The sequence below is a fragment of the Copadichromis virginalis genome, linkage group LG7 (assembly GCF_057382275.1).
Source record: "Copadichromis virginalis isolate Kocher_CV1m ecotype Utaka linkage group LG7, C_Virginalis_male_GT1.1, whole genome shotgun sequence".
NCBI classification, from domain to species: Eukaryota; Metazoa; Chordata; class Actinopteri; order Cichliformes; family Cichlidae; genus Copadichromis; species Copadichromis virginalis.
This window is the reverse complement of record NC_140624.1, coordinates 27822072-27847979: the sequence shown is the minus strand read 5'-3', so window position 1 is coordinate 27847979 and position 25908 is coordinate 27822072. Positions and strand designations below refer to the sequence as shown.

Below are 25908 nucleotides of genomic sequence, written 5' to 3'. Positions count from 1 at the left end.
ACAGCACTAGTGGAGATTTAAAAAAATTTTTTCCTATGGACATGCTGATGGACGTTAAGATTTTCAATCGTGTTTTGGTAAAAAACATAGTTATGTTTGTGGTGTGACAAAAAAAACCCAGTTTGGATATGCTTGGGAAAAGAGAATATTATTACATAAAATAGTGCTGATCACACCTTGTGAGAAACTGTTTTAACAGCTGACTGCACAGTTCAGGCCTGGTGAGGAAAAGCAGCACAAAAATTTTACAGTCCTTATTTTTCCCTGGGTTATTGGTTGTGTTACTAGTTAGCTAACATAAACTAATGCAATGTCTGTTGACTCCAACCAACCCGATGATGTAATGTTCTGTAACTGATACAAGATGGCGCTACACATATTCTAAAAACTTGAACTTTAAGCATTTCTTTCTTAAAACCAGCCACACATACAGAGTTACATCTATGTCAGTTTTTGAGAGCAGGGCTACAGGCAGTGTAAATTAGCCTTTATACATGCAGAAGCTGAATTTGTGGAATTAACCCCAAGTTAACAGTCCAAGATGATGGCAGTGAACATCAAACATTAGAAAAACTGTAAAATCTTTAATCCGTGCAGCCAGTGTTGCAGCAGTCGGGTTGTAAAGTGCAAAAAAAGTACTGTATTGTATTGGTAACGATACATGAATGGCTCAACCGTCCTTAGACAAAAAAAGTTTTTCCTTGTGTTTCTGACTTTACTATAAGAATGCACTCAACTCTGGAGTAATGACATTCCCAATATCCATCATTTCAGGTAACTAGAAAACGGCTTGGAAATCCAATACATATTTCACTCAATGGCGTCCAAATACATTTCGAACTTTTATGTTTTTATTCTGGATTTTTGTGTGTCATTCTTTCTCCATTAAAATGAAACTACCATAAACATTTGAGAGTGTTCATTTCTTTATAAGTGAGTAAACTTTACAAATTCAGCAGGGCATCAGATAATTTTTCCCTCACTCTAAAAGAGAAAAGCAGTAACATCTCTAGATTTGTTTAACTAGAAGAACCAGATTTTTTTTGTTTTTCCATTTGTTGAACTATGTAGTGTCACCCATCAGTTTCATAGACTATACAAATACTGGACAGACTGCCATGTGAGTTTAAACAAATGATCATGAATCCTAATGGCTGGTGACCATAGATTCATCCTGAGACTATGAGCCCCTAAATACACTTAAACGTTCTCTCACCTGCGTCTTGCATCTCTTGGTAGTTGTTTTGTGACTATTTGAAGTCTCTTTCGGGTGATGTTATTTGTGGTTGTTTGCTCAATCATCAAAGTGATTATTTTCTTTTGCGCACTCTTTGCAAATTCAGGAAGAATTTATTTAAAATTTTTGTTTTCATTGAACTCCATACTAACCCTAAAAAGTCATACATGATTACCTATGCAAACAGCACTTAAATGTTAAATGGACTGGTACTTATATAGCTCTTTTCTACTCAATATGAGCACTCAAAGGACTTTCTACCACAAGTCTTTTTCACCCAATCACACATTCACACCACTTTTATCTAGTGCTTCTAGATGCATCAGGGGCAACTTGGGGTTGAGTGTCTCGTCCACGGATACTTTGACATGTGGACTGGAGGAGCCAGGGCTCAATCTACCAACCAAATTGGTCGACACCTGCTCTCCTACCTGAACCACAGCGACCTGGCTCTTAAGTTTTAAGGCTCTTAAACAATCTAACAAATATTTAAGTTATATAATTAAATTTTTATTCTGCTTAAAGCTTTGTTGCCCAGGACTTATGAGCTAAAGTTAAATATATGTATCTCTGAACATTTAAATATGTACTTCAAAGGTTGTTTAATCAAATAAAATCAGAAGCTGCACTTCCAGCTAGTTTTTAGGACCACTACTTTAAATCTTATGAGCTTTTACTCATGTGTTTTATTTGAGCTCCTATAATGTTATGTGATTCAATGACTAACACTGTTATTTAAACATTGTCTCATTAGATTGCTTACAATCATTGACAGATATTGACATGTTTCTATGGTGCCAGATTGTTTGTATGGTAATTGCTAATATCAGAAAGATGATTCAGATTTTTTCTAGCAACATTTGTAGTTGCTGAGATTTGGCTTTGTGGGCTAGAGTAGCTCTGAAGGTAGTCTGTATATATGCAATATCCATGCATAGTTAATTAAGATAATTTTTGCAAATAAAATGCATTAATATTCAATATCTCTGTTTAACTATTGGTAACTTTCTGTGGCGTGAAAAATCCCACGTGTCCCTATCAATCCATAGAATTATTCATATTGTGATATGGCCAAAAGAAGGAGAAGCTTGCTGTATTAGTGGATGCAGCTTAGAAAAGAAATAACCCACCATGCAAAGAAGATATATTGGTAATCCAGTTGGTGGTATATAAGACCAGGCTTACATGCACATAGTGAATATTAAATTCATAGAATGGATGGACAGGAGGCATTATTCAATGAAGATGTCTTCAGTGGGACAGGAGTAGCCGACGTGCTCCTTGTAATACTGCTGGAATGCCCTCCTGTTGGGAAAAATAGCACAAAAGATTCCATAACCAAGCAGACCAGGTCACTGGAAATGGTTGATTTACAAGCTACAAGCCAGACTGACTTGTTCTAATGGTCCAGCCAGTGTTATGGCAAAATGTGACCCTATTGTACTTATTTTGTGTACATAAACAAAAATTGTTTTAAAATCAGCTTTAAACCTAATATATTTCAACAGAAGAGTGTTTATGTGTGTGAATGTGCTGCTGAGAATCCTCAAAGGGAACTCATCGAGAAAAAAGCTCTTTGAATGACATGGCAGCTGTTATATTTGAACCCAAAACACGATCCTTTTATAAACCTTTTATTGTCTAATGTTTTTATTTCCTGAACCTAACCAAGTAGTCAAGGCCCGCAGCTTTCTGCATTTAACACAGTTCTGTTGTAGAAATCATTTCGCAGGCCAATTCATGAAAATCGTGCCAGTGAAGACCATTCCCATCAGCCACTAACGCAAGTTAAAACTCTACATGGCAAAGAAATAACGAGACATAAAAGGAATCCAGAAATGCTGCTGTATAGGTATTAATTGGGTATTTAAAATCTCACATCTAGCATGAAAACATTTAGCTTTTAAAACTACAACTGGCCTCCTGGGCTTCCAGCACTTTTGTTGTTGATAAGGTTGTAATGTAACATTGGAAAATATTCCACTGTTCTTTTAATAAAAAAATGTAATTATATTTTTTCTTATTTATCTTTTACACAGCCTAACATCTTTTTTGGAAACAGGTTATATCTCCATGTTGTTTTGTTAAGGATGAAAACAAAACTGTAGCTAATAAAAGCCTCCCAACATCAGCCTTGTTACTTACTGGACACCATAGTGACCATAGTGAATTGTACTTAACCTCGGTGATGTGTTTTTCCCCCCATAAAACAATTAAAAAGACACTACTTTCTCAGAGCTTTCATCTGTCAGAGTTTGAAACCCTGATAGAAATCGTAACACACTATAAACTAGTGTCTACAGAAGTAATAATCCCTCTGCAGCATGTCCATAGATAGGACAGTCATATGCATTGAATCTTAAATATAATTGAATTAAATGCAGAGCAGAACACAGTAGAGTAGGACTTACCCGACAGATTCTGCTAAAGGATGTAAAGTTGTTTGTGACATCAGGACATGACAAGCAAAGCGCTGCTGGTCAGGGTGCTTGGTGATGAAGCCAAAGTACCTGCAGTGCAAATAAAACAATTATTTCCAAAGGTTCAATTGAGCCTGTTGCAGGATGAAAAACAACAGAGCAAGCAGCACACAGGAAAGATTCATGTTCATAAAAGTTAACTAATCTCTCACGAGGTGAGGGAATTGTAATACAAGCCATCTAAAGCATTTGACTCACCTGCTGTATTTTGGATGACAACCACAGAATGAAATATTTTTCAACTGGAAGAAATGGAAGCACTGGTCCCCCTGATAACAACAAAGACAAAGAGCCATGTAAACATGTAATTCTGGAATATTACTCTAAATTAACATCATAGTTAGAAACTTTTGTTAAGCTAGAATTTAAATTAATTCATTACAGTGAATAACATTAGAAAATGTTGTTAAATGGTAACTTACAACTGGAGAAATCAACTACCAGTAGATCTATTGGAACTAAAGTCCCATAGCAAAGTCACCGGGTAGCAGTCAACAATTATATTTAAGATAACTTTATGAGTACATCACTAAGAGTTGATTATCTTCTACCTAGAGGGGCTATGATGCCACTGACAGTTGTTTGCCCACTCCGGGTCGGGGATGAGTTCCTGCCCCAAGTGGAGGAGTTCAAGTATCTCAGGGTCTTGTTCGCGAGTGAAGCGAGAAGGGAGCGGGAGATCAACAGACGGATTGGTGCTGCACCGGTCCGTCGTGCTGAAGAGAGAGCAGAGCGTAAAAGCGAAGCTCTCAATTTACCGGTCGATCTACGTCCCTACCCTCAACTATGGTCACGAGCTGTGGGTAGTGACCGAAAGAACGAGATCGCAGATACAAGCGGCAAAAATGAGCTTGGCCTCTCCCTTAGGGATAGGGTGAGAAGTTCAGCCATCTGGGAGGGGCTCAGAGTAGAGCCGCTGCTCCTCCACATCGAAAGGAGCCAGCTGAGGTGGTTCGGGCATCTGACAAGGATGCCTCCTGGGCGAGGTGTTCCTGGCAGGTCCCACTGGGAGGAGGCCCTGGGGCAGACCCCGGACACGCTGGAGAGATTATATCTCTTGGCTGGCCTGGGAACGCCTGAGGGTGACCCGGGGGCACCGTGACCCGGCCCGGATAAAGCGGAAGAAGATGGATGGATGGATAGTGAATATAACTTCTTAAATTTGAACTTATGCAGGACTTTTCTAACTAAGAATGCAACCACATTCAGCCATTAATACATTGCTTCTATCTGTGCCTTCATTCTGAGCAATTTGAGGATTTGTAGCTTGCCTAATGACACTTTGACAAATGGGCTGGAGGCCTCTGATTAGAAGATGACAAGCTTTAAATCATGAACCATGTGAATATGTTAGGTTATGTTAGGTTGTAAGTACACAAGAAAATGCAATATTTAATATTGGGTTTGTTGTATTTAGAAATTAAACCCATCTCAATGTATTCAATTGACATAGTATCACAGTGTGACCACAATAAGGACCCACCCACAGGGTGTTGCACGTTGAGAGGTGTTTTATTGATAAGGGTTTTTGACAAACTTTGTTCGCGCAGCTTTTTAACTGCCTTTTCCTGAAATAGGAAATATTTCAGCATCCTCCTGAAATAGGGAAGGAATGACCCTGTAATGGAGAACAGCTGTGTGGGTCAACCTCTGACACACCACACCCTGAACTCACTGCTCCACCCCTCCTATGCTAAGCCACAAACCACACACAGAAAACAGAAACAGCATATAAATGTGGATGAAAACAGTTTCTTTTCTGAAGACTAAAACAACAGAAAAAAATATTTTCAATAAAAATTAATAAAAAATAAATAAATAAATAAAGATGGGAATTTTAAAAATTAAAATGGCATATGTGAAATGGTGAACAAAAAATCCCAGGAGGAAAATCCATCCTTGTTTTAATTATTTATTCAAGTAGAGATATGAGACCTACGGAGCCCGTCTGATGACATGGTCCAAAAACTAAATAAATCGTGGCCACAAAATACTACTTCGTGCCCTTGAAATAGTATAACGTGCCCACGAATTACGCATTTGTGGCAATGAAATAGATAACGTGCGCACACCATATTGATACAATTCCTGGACAGCTGCGTAGACACATAAGCATAAGAGTAGGCTAAACCTATACACCATGGACAGAGACAGTATGATTGACTTTTATTTTAGGCTGGGAATGAGCTACAAATGCATTTTGAAAAGCCTGGCAATGCAAGGAACCATTATTACGGAGAGACATTTAAACAGGATATTAAGATAAGATAAGATAAGATAAGATAAGATAAGATAAGATAAGATAAGATAAGATAAGATAAGATAAGATAAGATAAGATAAGATAAGATAAGAAAAGATAAGATAAGATAAGATAAGATAAGATAAGATAAGATAAGATAACCTTTATTAGTCCCACACGTGGGAAATTTGTTTTGTCACAGCAGGAAGTGGACAGTGCAAAAGTTATGTAGCAAATATTATTATTGAGAGCCCAGTTGCTTTACAGATGTAAGTACGACCTGGATGCCGGGATAGATTTTATTGTCAACCAACTGCAAGGGTCTGGGAAGGATCACGGTTATCGGTCAAGTGTTTCGTGCCCACAAATTAGCATTTCGTGAGCACGTTATACCTATTTCGTGCCCTCAAAATAGTATTTCGTGGCCACAAATAAGTATTTCGTGGGCACGTTATACCCATTTCGTGCCCACGAAGTAGTATTTTGTGGCCACAATTTATTTATTTTTTGGACCATGTCATCAGAGGGGCTCCGTAGAGACCAAATATTAGGATGGAAAATGGAAATACATATAAAGCAAAATGGGAAACGTGAATAGAAAATGCTAAATTAAAGCTGCTGAATAGAAAATGTATAAGAAGAAATACTTTGAGGATCTTCTTAATCCTTGTTCCCAGACTCTTATTTTACGAAAGGCATGTAGAGGAGTCTGGTAGAGGCCAGAGGAGTGGATGAGATTCACCCTGAGTTCCTAAAAACCCTGGATGCTGTAGAGATGTTTTGCTTGACAAGCCTCTGCAATGTTCATTCAAGATGTGGGGTTGTGCCTCTGGATTGGAAGACTGGGTTCATAATTCCCATCATCAAGACGGGGGACTGACGCGTCTATTCCAACTATAGGATTACACCACTCAGCCTCTTTAGGAAGGTCTAAGCTTTCCTGTCTTCCTCCCCTCGACCCCAACAGGTCATGGCAGATGGCTCCCTTCCCTGAGCCTGGATCTGCTGGAGGTTTCTTCCCACTGTTGCCAAGTGCTTGTTTATAAGGGGCTGTCTGATTGTTGGGGTTGTCTCTTTATTATTGTAGGATTTTTACCTTGAAATGTAAAGGAACTTTTAATGAATACTGTTGTGATTTGCTAATAAAAAAAACTGAAATTTATTGAATGAGAGGTCCGTTAGTCAAACCTTGGATTCTGGAGAAATAATGCGGATTTCCTTCTCATCATGAAACGCTGCACCAATTCTTTAGCCATTCAAGGGTGTTCAAGAGCATGTTGGAAAAAAAGTAGAGGCGGCTGCTCGACTTGACTGAGATGGATGCCTTCCTTAAACCACGATCCAAAGCAGGCGAGATTAAGTCACGTACGGTGTCGCGAGATTTAACATTGGTATATTATTGTTTATTATTATTGTTTATTGTACATATTAAACACTATTTGTTTTAATGGTTTTAGCACCATTTTAACAGTAGTCTAATATTCAAATGTGCTCTCTGTTCAAACAAATACTACTTTATTGTAAAATACATACATTTTAAAAATTCCTTCTATAAATCAGAGTTCCATTTTCATTCTGTGAGTAAAGAAAAGTGTGAAGAGAGAGAATAGTGCTGTACCCTGTGAGCGGAGTGGCACTGATCCTGGACACTCATCTTCACCCCTTTCACACTGACTTCCAGCGCACAGGCTGATGGAGGCTGACCCGCTGACCGCCTGTTGTATGCTACCTGTAACACAAACACACAGTTAGTTAGTAATCATGCCAGGCGAGATTTGCTTTGAGTCTAACAGGACTAATCCCGCATGAATCAAGTATGAAAGTGGCATCGGGAAAATGTTCTTTAACCATCTCTTCAAAAGCTTTTTTCAGAATCAAAATCTTTATTGTCATTATGCCAAAAGCACAATAGAATTATATGCAACCCCATTCAATTTAACTTTTATTTTCTGTACAAAAAAAGAAAGAAAGAGAAACTGTGATAAACAAATAAAAAGTATCAAACAGTATACAGTACTGTGCAAAGGTTTTAGGCAGGTGAGAAAAAAATGCTGTAAACAAAGAATGCTTTCAAAAATGGAAGTGTTAACCATTTATTTTCATCAATCAACAAAATGCAGCAAATGAACAAAAGAGAAATCTTAATCACATCAATATTTGGTGTGACCACCCTTTGCCTTTAAAATAGCATCAGTTTTTGAAAGAACTTGGATGGTAGGTTGTCCCAAACATCTCGGGGAACTAACCACAGATCTTCTGTGGATGTAGGCATCCTCACATCTTCCTGTCTCTTCATGTACAACACTCGATGATGTTGAGATTAGGGCTCTGTGGGGGCCATACCATCACTCCCAGTACTTCTTGTTCTTTGTTACGCTGAAGCTAGTTCTTAATGACTTTGGCTGTATGTTTGGGGTCATTGTCCTGCTGCAGAATGGGGCCAGTAAACAATCATTTATATTTCTGAAAGCATTTTTTGTTTACAGCATTTTTTCACACCTTCCGAAAACTTTTGCACAGTACTGTGAACACACTGACTGAAACTGGACTAAACTTTCAATATATTGAATGAAAGTCAGTAATGAAGACATAATTCTATGGAAAATGCACGTAATGCTGCCCAATGCTCTGTGGGGCTTGGAGGTGCTGCTGCTGTGAGCCCCGGTGTGAATGGACCCAGGGCCCCTGCCCTTGGTGGATTCAGGGGGACGGGCGTGCCCATGGAGGTCAGCGGGGGAGCTGCCCCTAGCCAATCCTTTCATTCCCATGCCCAGTTGCCTCCCCCCTTCCGCTCCATCACACCACCACACATGCAGGGCCTTGAGGTACAGGTGCGTCACTGAGGTGCAGGGGAGGCATTCCTCCTCCGTCCCCTCCTGGCCACCTGTGCCTCAATTTTATTCCACAACTTAGACACTCAAATTATTTACATTGTCACGACACATACGTATAGGCCCTTGGCACTCTGTTTATTCAACCTCACCTCTCAATTTTATGTAGACATTGAGGGTTCTCGGGAGGGGCCGTGCTGACACAAGCTGCTATCTGGTTGTTGACACCATGCCCCTCCCAAGTTTTAAATGAAATTTAGAACAGCACATACCAACACCACATATGAGCTCTCTGGGCAAAACCTGGTCTTGTTAGGAGAGCTGCTCCATCCAAAGTTGGACGGAGCAGCTCTCATTTCTAGTAATGTATTAACCCCCCCCCCCCCCCCCCAAAAAAAAAAAAAAAAATCATGACTGTCCTGAGTTGGAACCAGGAAGCAAAGTTACAGTCTTACACGCCTATCCGCAGTTTTTTTCCTCCTTTTATTCACTCGAGGCCCCGTTCCCTTAGAAACTGTGTCTCCCAAACCACTAAAAAACCAACCAAAAAGTGAGTAAAAAACAATTTAAACATAATAAAACAACGAAAGAACAATATAGTATCCACAACTGCACCATAGAGTAAAGCAGTCAAAAATGGATTATTAAACATTAGGTCTCTTTAACAGGTCCCTGTTACTTCATGAATTAATAACTGATCAACACACTGATTTACTCTGACTTACAGAAACCTGGTTACAGCAGGATGATGTTAGTTGAAATGGATCATTTAACATTTACATTTAACAGTGTTTCCTGAAAACTCTCTTTTGTTGGATCATTTCCTAATAACATTTAACTTACAACAATACCACTGTAACTCCTTTAAAAAAAGCCTCAAATCAGAAGTATTTGACTCCCTTGTATTACTTTCAAATGCGCAAGTTCTGCCATTAATTAATGCTTCAATCTTAAATAGGATTAACCCATCTCTATTAATCGTCTATGTACCACAGGCCTTCAAGCTGCCAGTCGTTAAACTGTTACTTAAAAAGTCATAATTTGACATTGGTTCTAAATTCAGATAAAACTGAAGTTATTATTGTATATTATTGTACTCAGCTCTAAAAATCTTAGAAATATGGTGTCTAACCAGATTCTTACTCTGGATAACATTACCTTGGCCTCCAGTAACACTGTGAGGAACCTTGGAGTCATTTTTGACCAGGATATGTCCTTCAAAGCACATATTAAACAAATATGTAGGACTGCTTTCTTCCATTCCAAATCCAGAATTGAATTTAAAATCTTTCTCATCACATACAAGGTCTTTAATAATCAGGCCCCATCTTATCGGAAAGACCTCATAGTACTGCATCACCCACTTTGCTCTCAGACTGCAGCCCTACTTGTGGTTTCTTGGGTATTTAAAAGTAGAACTGGAGGCAAAGCCTTCGGTTTTCAGTCCCCTCCTTTGGCGAAACAGCTCCCAGTTTGGATTTGGGAGACAGACACTATCTCTACTTTTAAGATTAGGCTTAAAACTTCCCTTTTCTATATCAGTGTGAAGAGCTGCCTTTATCTCATTTGTTTTTTATTTTAAAAAAATATTTTATCTGATTCTTGGGGGATTTTGATAATTTATGTTAATGAATTTGTTTAGTCCATACTTCAGCTGTGAGCTTTAATTTAACAGTTACTTTTTGTACCTTCTGCATTGCAGCACACAGCACATCTTTGCCTGTGTAGATGGGAACCGGAACGGAACCCAGATATTGCACCAGGAACTTCTCAATCCAACCATCTTTTTGAACTGCAAGAAGAAAGAAGAAAACATGCTTTTAATCATCGTTGCAGCTGATGAAATTCTCTTTACACAATCCAGTGTGCTGCAACGCACCTTGCTCAATTTCTTTGGGCACCCTGACAGCATAGAAGGCGGGAAAAATGCCTATAGCCCCAGTCCTCATGTTGTAACCCTGACACCACAGGTCCTTAGACTGGTTCAACATTAAGATAGGGTCATCTGCTTCAAGGTCCAGCTCATCTGCATGACGAGGAACAAACCTAAAACCATAGAGAGAAAAAGTACAGGATTTCAGATTCATGTGACTCTTTGCACATGGCACAGTTAATTTGTGTAAGTTCATGTGTGCTGACCTGTAGACAGCTCTGTGACTCTGTTGCCTCTCCACTCCATCCAGAACACAGGAGAACACACCAAACGAGCCAGCACCTGAACAACACATCACTGGCATTATACTCACAATCAGCTACTTAAAGTTTGTATATTTGCCATCCTCAACATCTAATGGGAAACAAGGAAAGAAAAGAAAAGCAACGAATCAAAATAAAACAAACAAAAAAAAAATAAGCATCCACTGACATTTATTTAGAAAAGCTTCATTTTTTATGTAAAATTATGGCTGCCCTGCATCATTTTCTAATAATGTAGTATTGGAAGGCTTAAATTAAACCAAAATACTTCTCAATACTGCAGCAATACTGCAGCATATCATTGCTCTTGCTGCTCCAGTCTTTCTGATGGGTTAAAGACCTTCCCCTAAAGTAACTACTTGTCTTCTGGAGTCTCCTTCTTACTATTCTGGGAAACACAGCAAATCTTTTGGCAATGGCACGTATTGATGTGTGTGAAAAAAAGTTTGGAAATACACACCTGTGGCACTGTTCTGGCTGTCGTTCTTGGCAAACAGGTTGAGGAACTTTCTGCTTATGGGAGCACAAGCTCTTCCACCATTCGACTCTTCTTCCTCTGACGTTGTGGATGATGTTACCTTGGACAGCTTGCAGGATCTTGGCATGACTTCCCTGCTCCTCTTCACCTCCTCCTCCCTCCTCTTCTTCACGTCTTCCTCATTTCTTCTTTTTTCCGCCACTTCCCTCCTCTCTTGGAGCAGTAGAAAAGACAGGTTATACTGAGAGCAGAGAGGAACGAGCAGGTGGTGTAGGTTTGATTTCAACTTCGCCAGTATTCTCTCTTTTTAAATTGTCATAATTTAATCTGGTCAGTGGTGTTACACAAGGTTTTGTACTAAGTTATCTACTTGTTTCTGTAATTCAATAAGAGCATGGCATGCTTTCAATGTTTGTTGATATTCAGAAGATACTTATCTCTGCTCAAAAGTCTTTGCTATTAAAATCGGACATAGGTGCAGTGATTTACTGAAGTGTGTGCAAAAGGTAAAAGAGAGTTTGTATAATTATAACAAGCTTTCAAGTCCGTATTTGATATGACCATCTTTATTCATCAACACAATCTTAACGCTCTTAAGCAAAATCTTCAGAAATAGTTTTCTAGACTTTCCAAAACCCTGTGGACCCACCAGCCCAGGTTCAGTACACACACCTCCTCTTAATCTATCAGATCCGCTGGAGGAATACCGTGACCTACAAGAAATGTTTAGCAAAGACAAGGCTCTATGTCTGCCCCCGCACAGACCCTATGACTGTGCCATCGTCACACATTAAACTCATCAGTTTACCTGCCTCAAACAGTAAGACAGTCATCCTTTCAATTCCTTGCCCTCTGAACTGTCCACCTGAGATGGCCAAACTGCTTGTTGCCCATGTTTTCACGTTACCCGGGATCACAGTACAAGTCGTGGCTGACAAGGGGCGTCAGTTCATCTCCCAAGTCTGGGAGACTTATTGTACCCCTGAGGTACGAGCAATGTTTAAGTTCTGGTTTTCATCCTCAGACAAATTGCTAGAGAGAGACTCAACCAGACTCAACCAGCAACTCGAGCCCCAAGACCACCATCTGCTGCAACCAGGTCATCAGCAGCAGCGGCAGTATTTAAGCTCAGACCTTTACTTTCTGCCAGATCACCAGCTACCGTATGGTGGCAAATTGGTCTTCCTGTTTTCCTCCCTATATTTTTTTAAAAGGGAAAAAGTGTTTTAATCCCGGAAGAAATGGGAGTTGCTATTACTCATATATATATATAATGTTATGTGAGATTGTAGGCCTTAGATATACCTTACTACACTTTGTAGCCATAAAATATGCTTATTTCTTTTCTAAAAACAGAAATGTGCAAGGGGCATGTTAAAAATTAGCAGAAGTATTTACCTTTCTTTTTTGCTTCCTCATTTTTCTTCTTCTCCTCCACATACTGTGGGTCTTCATCCTCATTGGCTGACTGATAGACCGTTTCTGCATCACTGTCATCATTGTGCTCGTTGTAACCATTCAAGCAGTACTTGAGGTTCACCAGCTCCAGTTGAGCATGTTCATCCACCACCAGAGTATATTTAACAGAGTCATAATTTAACCCTGTTAAAGTTTCACGGATTGGTACAGTCTGATTAGCCACAGAGGCCATGATATTGTCATCCTTTTCTTTCTTGGGGTCTACCCCTGTTTCAGTGGTACAGTCCGTTTTGCTGTTACCTTTGGGACAGCACGTTAGATCATTCTGTAAGTTTAGGCATGGAGTTGGAACTCCCTCCCCCTCTTCTTCACTGATGTCAGGGTTAGTTCGGTAGGTCAGAGAGGGATGCAGAGGCCCTGATGGGGGTCCTTCTGTGTCTGAGCTAAGGGACATCCTGTTGGACCCTCCCTCACTGCTGGACCGGGAGAGGACAGAGGGGTTGTCCTGGGTCCTGTCATGGTTCTGGTCTAAGAATACAAAACACGGAGCATCATTGTCAAATGTTTCCAGTTTGTAAAATTTTAGATAACACAGATGAACTTCACACATATGGTTATACTCTAAGATCGTTTTATTTTGCAATATTCTTTATAGCTGATATCAAGGGAATTCTAACAATTGGTTAACAAAGGTTCCAGAATACGTTTGCAGGTTTAGGTAATAGAATTTACAATAGTCCCACAGTATACTTGGGTATTTATCAAATCCCAGGGGAATAATTTTCAAACATCAAATATTGTAGTGCACTGCACAAACACGGGGAATTATTTATAGATAGCCCATTTATATCTCTACCTGTAGCTATAAATGGAACATTTGCCTGAGCTCAGTGAGATATGAATGGTGAAAGCTGGCAACTGCTAATACTAAAACAATTCTAATTAGTAAAGTGGGGGTTCAGTCTAATTAATACAGGTGAACCAACCAATATAAATAAAATTGTGTGGACTATTTGCCTTTAGAAATTTCTAGGAAGCTTTTGAAATGTAGGCTAGCAGGTTGATATTAGCATTCTGGTGCCGCCTCGCACAACACAACTATAGGCTTCCTGTTCACTGCAACAGTTATTAAACCTGCAAATATTTTCTGTGCTCTAAAGTAGTTTTTTATGCAGGGTGAGTTTTTTCAGAATTTTTTCATAGGGGTGACCATTGGGGGCTACATAAGAAACAAAAATAGAGAGGGAAAAAAAAGGAGAAATTTCTAGGAAACTACATTTCTAGTACTGCGCTGGACCTCAGTAGAGCCTATGCTGTACTATAGATTGCATCACAACTATACTTAACTTTATTAAAAGGTGCATTTGTAGGGTTTAAGGGTATACCATGACTATAACATATATTTAATGCAAGATTTTAAATCAAGCGTAACCCTGGATCTCTGATTTTCTTTTAATAGCTTTGGCTCAAAAGCAATATCAGGCACAGAAATCCTTCATTAGTCGACTCTAGTAATGTATTTTTAATTACTTAATATTTTTTAATTGATTTCAGAAATATAAGTAGCTCATTTCAAATGTAATGACTTAAAGAAATTTAAAAAAGATATCTATCTCAACACAGACGTCTCTCTGACTTTAGTTTTCAATGCTAATAATAACATTCCTCCTGATAGTGATGGTCCGTTAAGAGATTTTCTCACTCTCTTTCTTTCTTTCTGTCACTTTTCTTTTTCTGTTCCTCCAACTTCTTCTCCTTTTACCAACCTGGTCTTCACCCCCTGTCCAATATCCACGCAGACATTAAGGTCAATAATAAAATAAAATCAATGTAAAAATTAATAAAAAGAGGAGCCTGCAGAGAGCATAATGTGTTTCACAGACGAAACCATGATCCTGTTTGCTAAAACTGCCAAACAGGAAATGATTATTAAAAAAAATTGGTGTGAACCTTGGTTCAATACCTTGGTGTGTTGTCTCCAGGTTTCTCTGTACTATGGGTGTGCGCGGCACCACCATAGCAGGCAGATAGACTTCCTTATTAGACAGAGTTTTATTCGACTTTAAGGCGCTTCCTCTGTTGCCTCCTTTAGTGCCTCCTTTTCCTCTCCCATCAGCTGCTCGGCCTTTCAGTCCGTTTTCTTCCCTTGGCCTCTGATGTCCATTCTTGTCTTTTGCTTTTGACTCTTCACACGGTCGTCCTCCTCTTCTATCTATCACTCCATCTTTTCCTCTGAGGTCGCCCAGGCCCCTGTCTCTCATCACTGTTGCTCCTTTTCCTCCCCCTCTTCCTCCTCCACTTCCTGCTCTCCTCTGGTTCCTTAGTGTGCGAGAAGACTGTGTATGCATAGCTCCAGGCATTGATTGTTCCCGTGGTCGAGCTCGTGTGTCTGAGCCAGTGGCAGCAGCCTGACCATTGGTTCTGCTGTTGGATACATTGGCTGTTGGAGGTTTGGGTGCTGGCCGGCGCTGAGTGCTGTGCTGGACTTTGTCCTCAGCTTTTGGTTGGACATCTAGTGGAGCGAGATCCCCTTAATACATACACACAAACAACAAAAGCAGCAGATTATGTATTAGGCAATCAGATATACGGTATACAGAGGGATATTCAAAGTAGCCTATGGTAAGCTGTTAATCCTGTTACAGCAACAGCAGAAGAAAAAAACACACATGATGTTTTCCTGACTGAAGGAGTTGTTGTTCTGTTACGTCATCATTGCTTGCCACACAAATAATTCCACTGTTACATTAGACAAAAGGATGACAGCCGCGGATTCCAAAGAAAAACAAGAAAAAAAAGAACTCAGGAAAACAGAGACTTTAACAGTGCATGAACAGACTTATTATGCCATTAGTTGCTTACTGGTATGCTTGATCTGCAGCTTGAGTCTGACCTTACACAAAATGTTACCTTAACTATCAGTTTTCTACTTTTACTATTTTTTAAAGCTTTTAGACTTCTATATTTAGTGCAAAGCTTTGTACATATTGTAATAATAAAATAAAATTAGTATATAAGAATATATAATTTAGTCCAATTTTTAATTCTAATTGTACTTAGCTTGACTTTGCCTCTAAACAGGAAAATGTGTACAGTCAGGGGTTAAAGTGTGATCTAGCAGGTGGGGGAGCCCTAAAATCAGTTGTAGTGACTCAGTGGGGGGGGGGGGGAAATCACAGGTGAAGTCACAATAACTGCTATTGAGAGCTCCAATAGATCTTTGTGTGCAGGCTGTGATCAGTTGATTTGGGCGACTGAGGTTCCCTGCTCTTTGTAGATTTGCACAACTGAATTCAACAAGATCTAAGCAGGTGTTCCACGAGTTGTCCTGGCTGATTTCTATCCTCTGCACTGACAGTACACTGTTGATGCTGTCTTTTTTCTAGATCTAAGCATCATTAGCTAAGAGTCATATTCATCTCTGCTAATCTTGATCTAGCAGACCACGAGCACCACAGCCACTGTGCACCAGTCACACACTGTTGTTTACTTCAAATCCATGACAGACTAACCCGTTTATCCTGCACTAACCTGCAATGTATTTTCTTGCAGTCTTTAAATAACACAGTTAGTCTGCCTTAGTTTGTTTAGCAACATGTTTCACCATATGAAAAACAGTGTCACATGTACAGACCCAATATTTGATTTAAACACATGATTACATGCAAGCTTTAAATTTACAGTTTATCAAATCTGGGGATAGTGTCTGGCAGCCTAGGGTGATGTGGGGGAGGGCTATGGTCTGAATCAAACCTGATGAATATGTCTTTGTAGGTTCTCACTCATCCAGGTCATGGTAATCTAAGGAGCTTGGAAAGAAAAGCAACTGGACTTCTTTAATTTTCTTGAAGATGGTTCATCTCTCATCCTAGAAGCTTCTTCAGCCCAGGTATTAAAACCCTAGTGGGATCTGTCCCTTAGCAGGGTCGCTGACCTACTGTTGATCATGAGCCTCTTTGCATGAGCCAAGGTGAGAAAAAGGGTGTTAGTCATTATATGCAGAGGTTTCAGGTGAAACCATTGTGAGACCTTACCACACCCATTGAGATCACCTAACTCAAAATGTTAGTCGGCGATCAGGTGCCTGGGAAGGGATCTCAAAGCTGCATTGTAGGTGGCTGATAGTTGGTTTCATAAACCACCTCCTCTGTTCAAAGATGGCTGTTCACACTGGACATAGATGGCTTCTTTCACTCCTCTTTCAAACCATCTGTCTCCTCTGTCCAAAATGTCAGCATTGGCATCTGTCTCTGATAAACCTGCTATATAAGGGATGACAATGTTGAAGCGCTACCTCGACAGGACAAGACTCAACTTTACATCTCCATCTAAAGGATAAAGGTCACTCTTTTGAGAATGCCAGTCACTTTTCTTTCAAAGCTTCTTTGATAACCTGTTGAAATAATAATCTGTTCACTCCTTACTGCCATTGTCCTGTGTAGTACCCCCATTATTTCTATGACCTAAAACTTTCTTCAGCCCTGTCCAGATCTCCCTATTGTTGTTTTGCTCCAGTTGCTGTTCCAGTTTCCTCCTGTAGCTGTTCTTGTCCTGCCTAATTTGCATTTTAGTTCCTTTTGGATTCGCTCGAGATTGTCTTTGTCCCCTGAGCTAAAAGGCATCTTCTTCTCATTTAGCAAGGCTTGTAGCTCAGGGGTCACCTATGGTTTATTGTTGGAAACCCCCCATATTTTCTTGGAGGGTACTGTGCTCTCCACACAGAAAATGATGTAATCTGTGATGCGCTGCGTCAGACCATCAGTGTCTTCCCCATGTGGACTGCAGAGTACATCCCAGTCTGTGGTCTCGAAGCAGCCCCTCAGCCTTTCACAGGCCTCCTCCAACTAGATTTTCACAGACATCAGTGGTTGATTAATCACATGCTAACGGCCAGCTGCTCAATCTCTGGAATTCTCTGTATTAACTGTAAAAAGACAAACTAAGCACGAAACCACCCACAGTCTGCTTCCTGGGTTCGAATTAGATAGCGAATTAGAAAAAAAAGAAATAAAATAAAGTTTGCTGACCTATGCCCTGCCCTAAACCTAGAAATAACCAAATGAAAGTAAAATATTGCAGTCACCCACTAGTTGTAAAAAGCTATCTGCCCCACGAACTCTATATTAGTTACGGTTTACGATTTGTATATGAGAGCACTGTGTGATTTATCCTGCTCTGTTCTAAATCATCAAATACACTATTTTGCATTATACTGTAATAATCTGAGGGATCTTAAGAACTACTATAAGTTTGTATTTTGAACCTGTGTTGAGTTTTCGTACCTGTGATATGTGGGGAGGAAGAGTGGGAGTCTTTCCAGCTGGCCTTGCCTAAAGAATTGTTGTTGATGGAGTCCTGAAAAGAAAGTATGAAACAGAGCAGCAATAAGAATAAGACCAACTGATAGGTTTGTAGCTTGAACCCATCCGCTGGAACGTTGAAGGCAATATAATTACACTGCAAAGCAAGACACAAGTAGGCAAGCTTCTTCATGTTTCTCGTGCACGGGAGAGAACCGGACAGGCACCGTTCCTTCGCTTGACCCCAGTTGCTCTCGTCCGTTCTCCCGTACCACTGTTCTTTTATTGAGGTTACATGAATATGCATAAGTTCATTAACATATGACGTCTACATACACACAAAGAGTACCTTGCCTGTGTGTGTGTGTGTGTGTGTGTGTGTGTGTGTGTGTGTGTGTGTGTGTGTGTGTGTGTGTGTGTGGACTGCTGATCAAAGGGTCGAACATCCTTGGTCAGGAAGAGGGTAGCCTCCCCCTCACCCTAGATGGTTCATCCTAGATAACACGGTGAGGAAGTCCTGCAGTTCATCTAAACAAAGAGCACTTAGACTAGAACAGACGCAAATACGTTAATCCTACCATAAAACAATAAGACACGGTATGACCTCTCATGCTCCCAAAGTGCTGTCTAATACACACAAAGTTTGCAGACTATCAAGGATCAAAACCTCTACCAATCTACAACTAATTACAAAACTCTAAGCATATATAAGTAAATATTTCTAAGTATAAATGACAATCAACAATACAAATCTAACACCAACAACAACAAATGACTGGATTACTAACACAAAAAGTGTGAAATCTTATTTCTATCACATTAGGTACATAACTAGGCCCAAAGTCTCTAATGACAGCAATGCCAGGAAGAGGTAGGAGGACTGATGAGGAAGTGTGTGGCATCATCACGAAAAGGTATGCCAATCCCTCACTGACCAGCCCTCTAAATGACCTCACACTCAAAGGTGCTTCGGATCTGGTCCAGAGGACAGAGCAATGCCAGGTCACCTTGAGAGGGTAATCAGGGTAACCTCTGATCCACACTCCTAACTTGTCTTTATTTTTTATAATATACACCAGAGGTCACCAACAGGTGGACCTGTATTCAGACCCATATGGAGCTGGAGCCACAGCCAAAACAGAAGGTTATTATTTAAAAGCTGACGTGAAGCTTCAATTTTAACTGGTCGTCAATGAATGGTCTAAGTGGACGTGAGTTAAGCAATCCCACAAGACATCACTGAGCTAATCAAGTCTGTGCATTCCAGGCAGTACGCACTGCAAATAACACAGTGGAGTCCCTGGATCAGAGGTCACCAACAGGCAGACTGTGGTCTGGGTCTGGGCAAATGTCACATATGGACTTGGATCTAGAGCCAAAAAGTGAAGGTTATGATTTAAAACCTGACGAGGCGCATCTATTTTAACTGGTGGTGCTTTTGTAGTCTTTATGGTAGGGGTTTAGTGGATAAGGGAATGCACAGACCAACTGGATGTGAGTTAAGCAAGCCCTCAAGACACCACTAAGCCAATCAATGCAGACAGATGATAGGCAAGTTACACATGAAAAAATGGTAGAAAAGTAAAAGAAAGATAGTGATACATGTAGAAAAAAGGGAGAGATACAGATGACTCCACCAGAGAAAGCTGAGAAAAAGACAGGTAAGATGGAGAAAGTGAGAATAAAATAAGGAAAAAATTGTTTAAAAACTCTTTTTTTTTAAAAAAAAGTGGAAAGCAAAAATGCATGAGTAAGTGCTGGGCCTTTCCAGATGCATTTGGTTTATCTCCAAGCAGACGTGGCCCTGAAAGAACAGATTCTTCCACTTCCTGGCCTCAAATGGTCCCTGGGACAGATTTCTTAGGTCTGATCTTGACATTGTTTGGGTCCACACACAACTGTGAGGCCCAATGAACAAAATCAAAACTAAATAATGTTCAAGGATCAACAATGAGCACCTCTATATGTCTATGAAAATGACCGTGACTCAATTTAAACCCAGGTACAAAATCCTGGCAGTACAAGATACAACTACTAAATTTTCAAACTGAACAAAAAAGTAGGGGGGTTCAACATAAGAGGGGAAAAAAGTGAGACCTCGATGACTTGGAAACATGAAGATGAGAAAGAGGATTAACAGATTTTCTGACAAAGGGCTGAATAAGACGGAGACAATATATATACTGAAAGGTGACAAGGGAAGTGGAAACGCATGAGAACACAGCAGAAATAAATTAGACATGACATGACAGGGGAGGCAAAACCAAACACACTGAACACAGGACGAGAAACTGTCAAAAATAAGACAGGAAACACATTGAGAAACAAACGAAAACACAGGGAAGAAACAGACATGTGAACAAGACAGACTCAGGCGACAAAACACAGCGACATGACTAAGAAACACAGAGGACGAGGGCAAAGGCACAAAGGGTGCCTAATAGACAACCAGAAAGTACAATAAACTCAGAGAGATGAAAAGGACTAACCTCAAGTGTAAATTGTATGAAACTTAAATCATTACAATATAAAGAAAGAATTAAATTCTAAATAAACTGAAAAGGCTGGGACAAAGACCCAGAACCCTGACATTTGCACATGTAATATATTCTGTCCATAGAGAATCTATATCATTCATATTTAATATAGTTGGGACAAGAGGTGTTTTTTATTCTTGTGCATTTGTTGTGCAGAATATACTCAGAGAATGTTCTCAGCACATTAATAACAAAACAGCACAAAACGGCTTTAGAGACTCAAGATTTTGCTGTTTCAAAGATTTTGCTGTTTCAGACTGAGGAGCTTACAAACCTACACTGGAAACCCTTTATCAATAACAAATACAAAGTCTAGTGAAGAATATACTTTAAGGGCATTGTACCAGACTACAATATACATTATATAATGTTATTTTCATGTATAGCATTGAAATACACTACCCTGTCAGTGAGGTACCAAACAAAAAGAGATACAAAACAACCACAATCATGTAAGATAATGACAGACACTGAAAATAACTCCCAAAATAGAAAAAAATGACCATGGATATTAAAAGACAACCACAGACACTCAATAACCGCTAAGTGACACAAAGTGACACAAATGACCCTAACATTAACAATGTTAATCCATAACATTTTCTGTCTTTGTCATCATGTCACCTCCTGATGACGCAAACAGAACCACATCATCTGCAAAGAGCAGAGAGACACTTCTGACTAAGGGCGTCCACCCAGACATCCCCTCCTCTGTCATGATTTGATAACCTGCAGAATACTGCAGATGAACAAACATAGAATCATGTATGCAAACATGTATGGACGTTCCTTTCTACAGCTATGTGCAAACATGCAGTAATGGAAAGGAGAATGTGTATTTGGCAGCTCAAATGTTTATGTTTTGTTTTTGATCAATAGCATCGATCTACAGCAGAGATATAGAAAAAATATAACGGGATCCAGTTAGAGAAAATTTCTTGAAGCAAAGGTCTGGAAAATCATAACATGTAGAAACTGCACCATCAAATATTTCTACATTTTGCAGGCCAAGCAAAGTGTGGCTCTGTCAGTGGCTGATGCAAAAACTGGTTGTGGGAGGAGTTCAGTGAGACCATGGAAAAATAGTTTTGGTCAGCCTCAAAGCAATTCTGGCAAACCATCAGGTGACTGGAGGAGGAAGCAGTGCTCCACTCACACTGCACACAGCCGTAGTGGGACTCTGCTGACCTCAACTGAGACTATAGTCAGGCAGTGGAAGGAACAGCTTCCCAGATCTCTTAAATCCCTCAGTCACATCTTCTGTGATAGAGGCAAACTCTGGGGGTGAGAGGAATGACTGTTCTACCACTAGCTGTTAGGTCACTCATTTACTTAGACAACTGCTCAGCTGCAGGGCCCCTAGAGTAGATGAGATTCGCAGAGCGTTCTTGGAGTTCCTGGATATTGTAGGGCTGTCCTGGCTGACACATCTCTGCAACATTGTGTGGAGGTCTGGGGAAGTGCCTCTGGACTGGCAGACTGGGATGGTGGTTCTTTGTGGTTCACTGGGAAATTTTATAGTGGTGTGAAAACAATGTTTGCCCCTTTTCCTGATTTCCCTTTTTTTTTGTATGTTTGTCACATTTAAATGTTTCAGATCATGAAAGAAATTTTAAATATTAGACAAAAATGACACAAGTAAACACAAAATGTATTTTTAAAATGAAGGTGTTTGTGATTAAGGGGTAAAAAAATCCAAACCTACATGGCTTTGTGTGAAAAAGGGATTGCCCCCTAAACGTAATAACTGGTTGGACAACCCTTAGTGGCAACAACTGCAATCAAGCATTTGCAAAAACTAGCAATCAGTCTTTTACCGGACTGTGGAGGAATTTTAACCCATGTGTCTTTGCAGAATTGTTGTAATTCAGCCACACCGGAGGGTTTTCGAGTATGAACTTGCCTATTTAAGGTCATCCCACAGCATCTCAATCGGATTCAGGTCAGAACTTTGGCTAGGCAACTCCAAAGTCTTCATTTTGTTTGTCTTAAGCCATTCAGAGTTTGACTTTCTGGTGTGTTTTGGATCATTGTCCTGCTGCAGGACCCAAGTGCGCTTCAGCTTGAGGCCAAGAACAGATGGCCGGACATTCTTCTTCAGGATGTTTTGGCAGACAGCAGAATTCCTGGTTCCATTTACCACAGCAGGTCTTCCAGGTCATGAGGCAGCAAAACAGCCCCAGACCATCACACTACCACCATATTTTACTGTTGGTATCATGTTCCTTTTCTGAAATGCTATGTTATTTGTATGGCAGATGTAATGGGACACACACCTTCCAAAACATTTTTCACACATATAGGTTTGGATTTTTTTCCCCCTTAATAGCGAAGACCTTCATTTAGAAACTGCATTTTTTGTTTGCTTGTGTTATCTTTGTCTAATATTTAAATTTGTTTAATGCTCCAAAACATTTGAGTGTGACAAACACACACAAAAATTGGAAATCGGGAAGGGGGGCAAACACTTTGTCACAGCACTCTAGGCAAGGGTACTATAGAGGAGGGTCCTTTTTTTTAGTTGAACCTTAGATTCAGGATGAACAATGCAGTTTTCATCCTGGTCGTGGAGCACTGGACGAGGCAATTCAGTCCCTGTATAATCATAACGAGAGGTTTGGTCCTAATGCTGGCAGCATGTTGAACTTCTTTCAGATGGCTGTTGGACTCCACCAGGGCTGCCCTTTTCACTAATTCTTTTTACAGTTTTTATATACAGAATTTCTAGAACTTGTCTTGCCTGTCCTACCCCTTCATACCACCATTCACTGAGCGTAACTCCAGATTGCAACAGAGTTCAGTTCCTCTCAGCAAGACTGGTTCCAGAGCTTATGCCATGCATTGAGGTAAATCCTATTTTATCTAGTCCATCTCCTCAACGTCAGGCACTAGCTGGGGCTTCTTTTCCACCAAAGAGCTGATGTTTCATGTACCAAGAGCTAGTTTTAGTAGTCAGGAATTGGACTGCCAGGGCCTCCATTTTTGACTGCTGACATACTCACTGGCACTGGACACTTATGGCACATTCTGTGGGTGGTGAGCCCACAGGAGATGTAAAAAATAATGTAAAATGTAAAAATGTATTAGTTGAACACACAAAAACCATACTAGTTAAATGTTAGGTGGTTTTAGCTTGATTTAGCTTTTAACTGTTTTATTTTACAATTTGAAACCTTACAAATAGACAAGCTGTCTGAAAGTTAGTGTTTACAAGCAAAATATACTTATCTATAGTTTAATAACTTCTGAAAGCATGCAATTTAAAGGCAACATAAGCACATAAGAATTACTTTATACCAATTTATTAAATACTTTCCACCAGACCATTTCAGATTTACCTGAGAAGGTAAAGGTATGTTTTTCAAAAGGAATTGTGTAAAATCTCAGGTCACTACTGTAAAGAGTTTGCTCAGAAAAACAGAAGGAGAGTGAGAAAGCAGCCCCTGTAAATTTACTTGATTGTACATGACATTAAATATGTATAATTTAAATAACCTATATGAATGTGTTGACTCATAAGTAACTCAACAAAGCTAAGGAAGATGCAATGACAGAAAGAAGGGATAACACTGAAGGGGTGTTAGCTACCATCCTATAGACTAGATTATTCTGGTGTAATTTTAATCAAATGTCCAGAAGTTAGTTAAGGTATTCGAGGTTGGCAAGGCAGTGCAGTATACCTATATTAAGTATATATTTAATAGGATGGTAAAAAACAACAACAAAAAAACTGCTTTTCCAAGTGTCCTTGAGCAAATCCCCCAGCTAACCCAACCCCTAGCCGTTCAGCTGCCATGATACAGACTGATTTATCAGGACCGCCTCTCTAAATAAAAGCATGTGTGGAGAATTTGTGAAAAAAACAATAACAATCAATAAACAGGAATCTACAGCATTTGACTATGTGCCAGCACACGCATAAACACAAAATATACATAGATACACAACAAGCCACTGCTGTCTCATCCTCAGGACTGGATCCTCCCCGGAAATGCACAGAAATACGGTTATTCAGCTGGATGCTCAGATGTCTCATTCCAAATACACAATCCAACCATGACACACACTTTCCACAGCACCCCACAGCTCCTTTTAAAAACAGGCCTCCTACCTGGGTGCCGGCTTGTGGCAGCTGTGGGAACAGGGCCAAGGTAGTTGGTCTCTTTGGTCGATATTTGTCCATGACAGCATAGACGGATCCCCCCTTGACAAATGACAGCTTCCTTTCTCCCTCCCTCCCCCTCCTCTTCTCTTTTATTAAGCCAATGTTCGCACTGCTGCTCAGACAGACCCCCCACCCCCCCCCACCCCACCCTCCAACCACCTCTACCTCCCTCTCTTTCCGTTATTTTCCTTTTGTCTTCTCAGCATCGATCAGCGCTGAGCTCAGCCTCAGGGCACATCTCTTTCAGTCCTTTCTTGCGTTATCATTCGGCATCCACAGCGTCAGACTACCATAATCATCATCATCATCATCACCACAGTTATCTTCCTGATGATGTGGAAATGGAGACGAGAGGAGACAGAAGGAGAAAGAGAAGTGGGTGGTGTTGGGTAGTGATGGAGTGAATGAGGGCTGAAAGAGGAGGAGGAAAAGAACAGAGATGCAGGGAGGAGGGGGAGTTCTGTACCAGCCAATCAGGGAAAAGCATGACATCATCAACTGATCTGCCTGTGGTGCTTTCTGATTTGAGGCTAATAAACATTATGATGTTGTGGGCATGCATATGTGCTTGTGACCCAGTAAAATAAGATTAGACAGTAATATGAAAATTCAAACAAAGGAAATAGCCCAGTGAGCAAACCAGACAGTCGGCCTACAACACAGCTGAAGAAAAGATCAGCCAGTAAACTGAGAACCAGTTAGTGAAACACACAGATTTTAAAAATAAATAAATAAATAAAACAACAGTCCACAAATCAGTTAGTTATTCAGTGAACATCACGAACAAGCCTTTTCACATGATTCACAGTAGTCAGTGACTAAAACCAAGGCCAGAGGAGGGAGCATGTAAATAACAGTATACAGATCATTAATTTCATTATAAAACACTTGGAAAGTCATCTCCATAACTACTTTTTGGTGATTTTACCATAATCCACATCAACCCCATATACTGATCCAAAAAAACTGACAGATGAATGTTAATCCTTAGACAAATAAGTTTTATTTACCATTTTGCCCAATCA

General features: G+C 40.0%; 1 protein-coding gene across 1 annotated transcript; it reads right to left on the bottom strand.

Moving 5' to 3' along the window:
* On the bottom strand, window positions 1-24930 carry LOC146705210 (C-Jun-amino-terminal kinase-interacting protein 1-like). Its single transcript, XM_085462810.1, has 12 exons — window positions 24830-24930; window positions 18164-18236; window positions 14845-15411; window positions 12861-13409; window positions 11445-11675; window positions 10928-11003; window positions 10668-10834; window positions 10477-10580; window positions 7576-7686; window positions 3916-3986; window positions 3649-3747; window positions 1-2542 (listed from the first exon to the last, which is right to left on the bottom strand). The coding sequence occupies exons 1-12, from the start codon at window positions 24899-24901 to the stop codon at window positions 2470-2472; spliced, it is 2193 nt and encodes a 730-aa protein (XP_085318936.1). The 5' UTR covers window positions 24902-24930; the 3' UTR covers window positions 1-2469.
* Between the last annotated feature and the right edge of the window lie 978 nt (window positions 24931-25908).

What these genes read in the sequence shown, in the direction of transcription:
- LOC146705210 (XM_085462810.1), bottom strand. Translation starts at nt 24,901, where the DNA reads ATGGACAAATATCGACCAAAGAGACCAACTACCTTGGCCCTGTTCCCA. An exon ending in CCTGGAGACAACACACCAAG is followed by an intron (nt 13,410 to 14,844) that starts GTATTGAACCAA and finishes TTGTATTCTTAG; the next exon opens with ACCAGAACCATGACAGGACC. An exon ending in AGTCACAGAGCTGTCTACAG is followed by an intron (nt 10,835 to 10,927) that starts GTCAGCACACAT and finishes CTATGGTTTTAG; the next exon opens with GTTTGTTCCTCGTCATGCAG.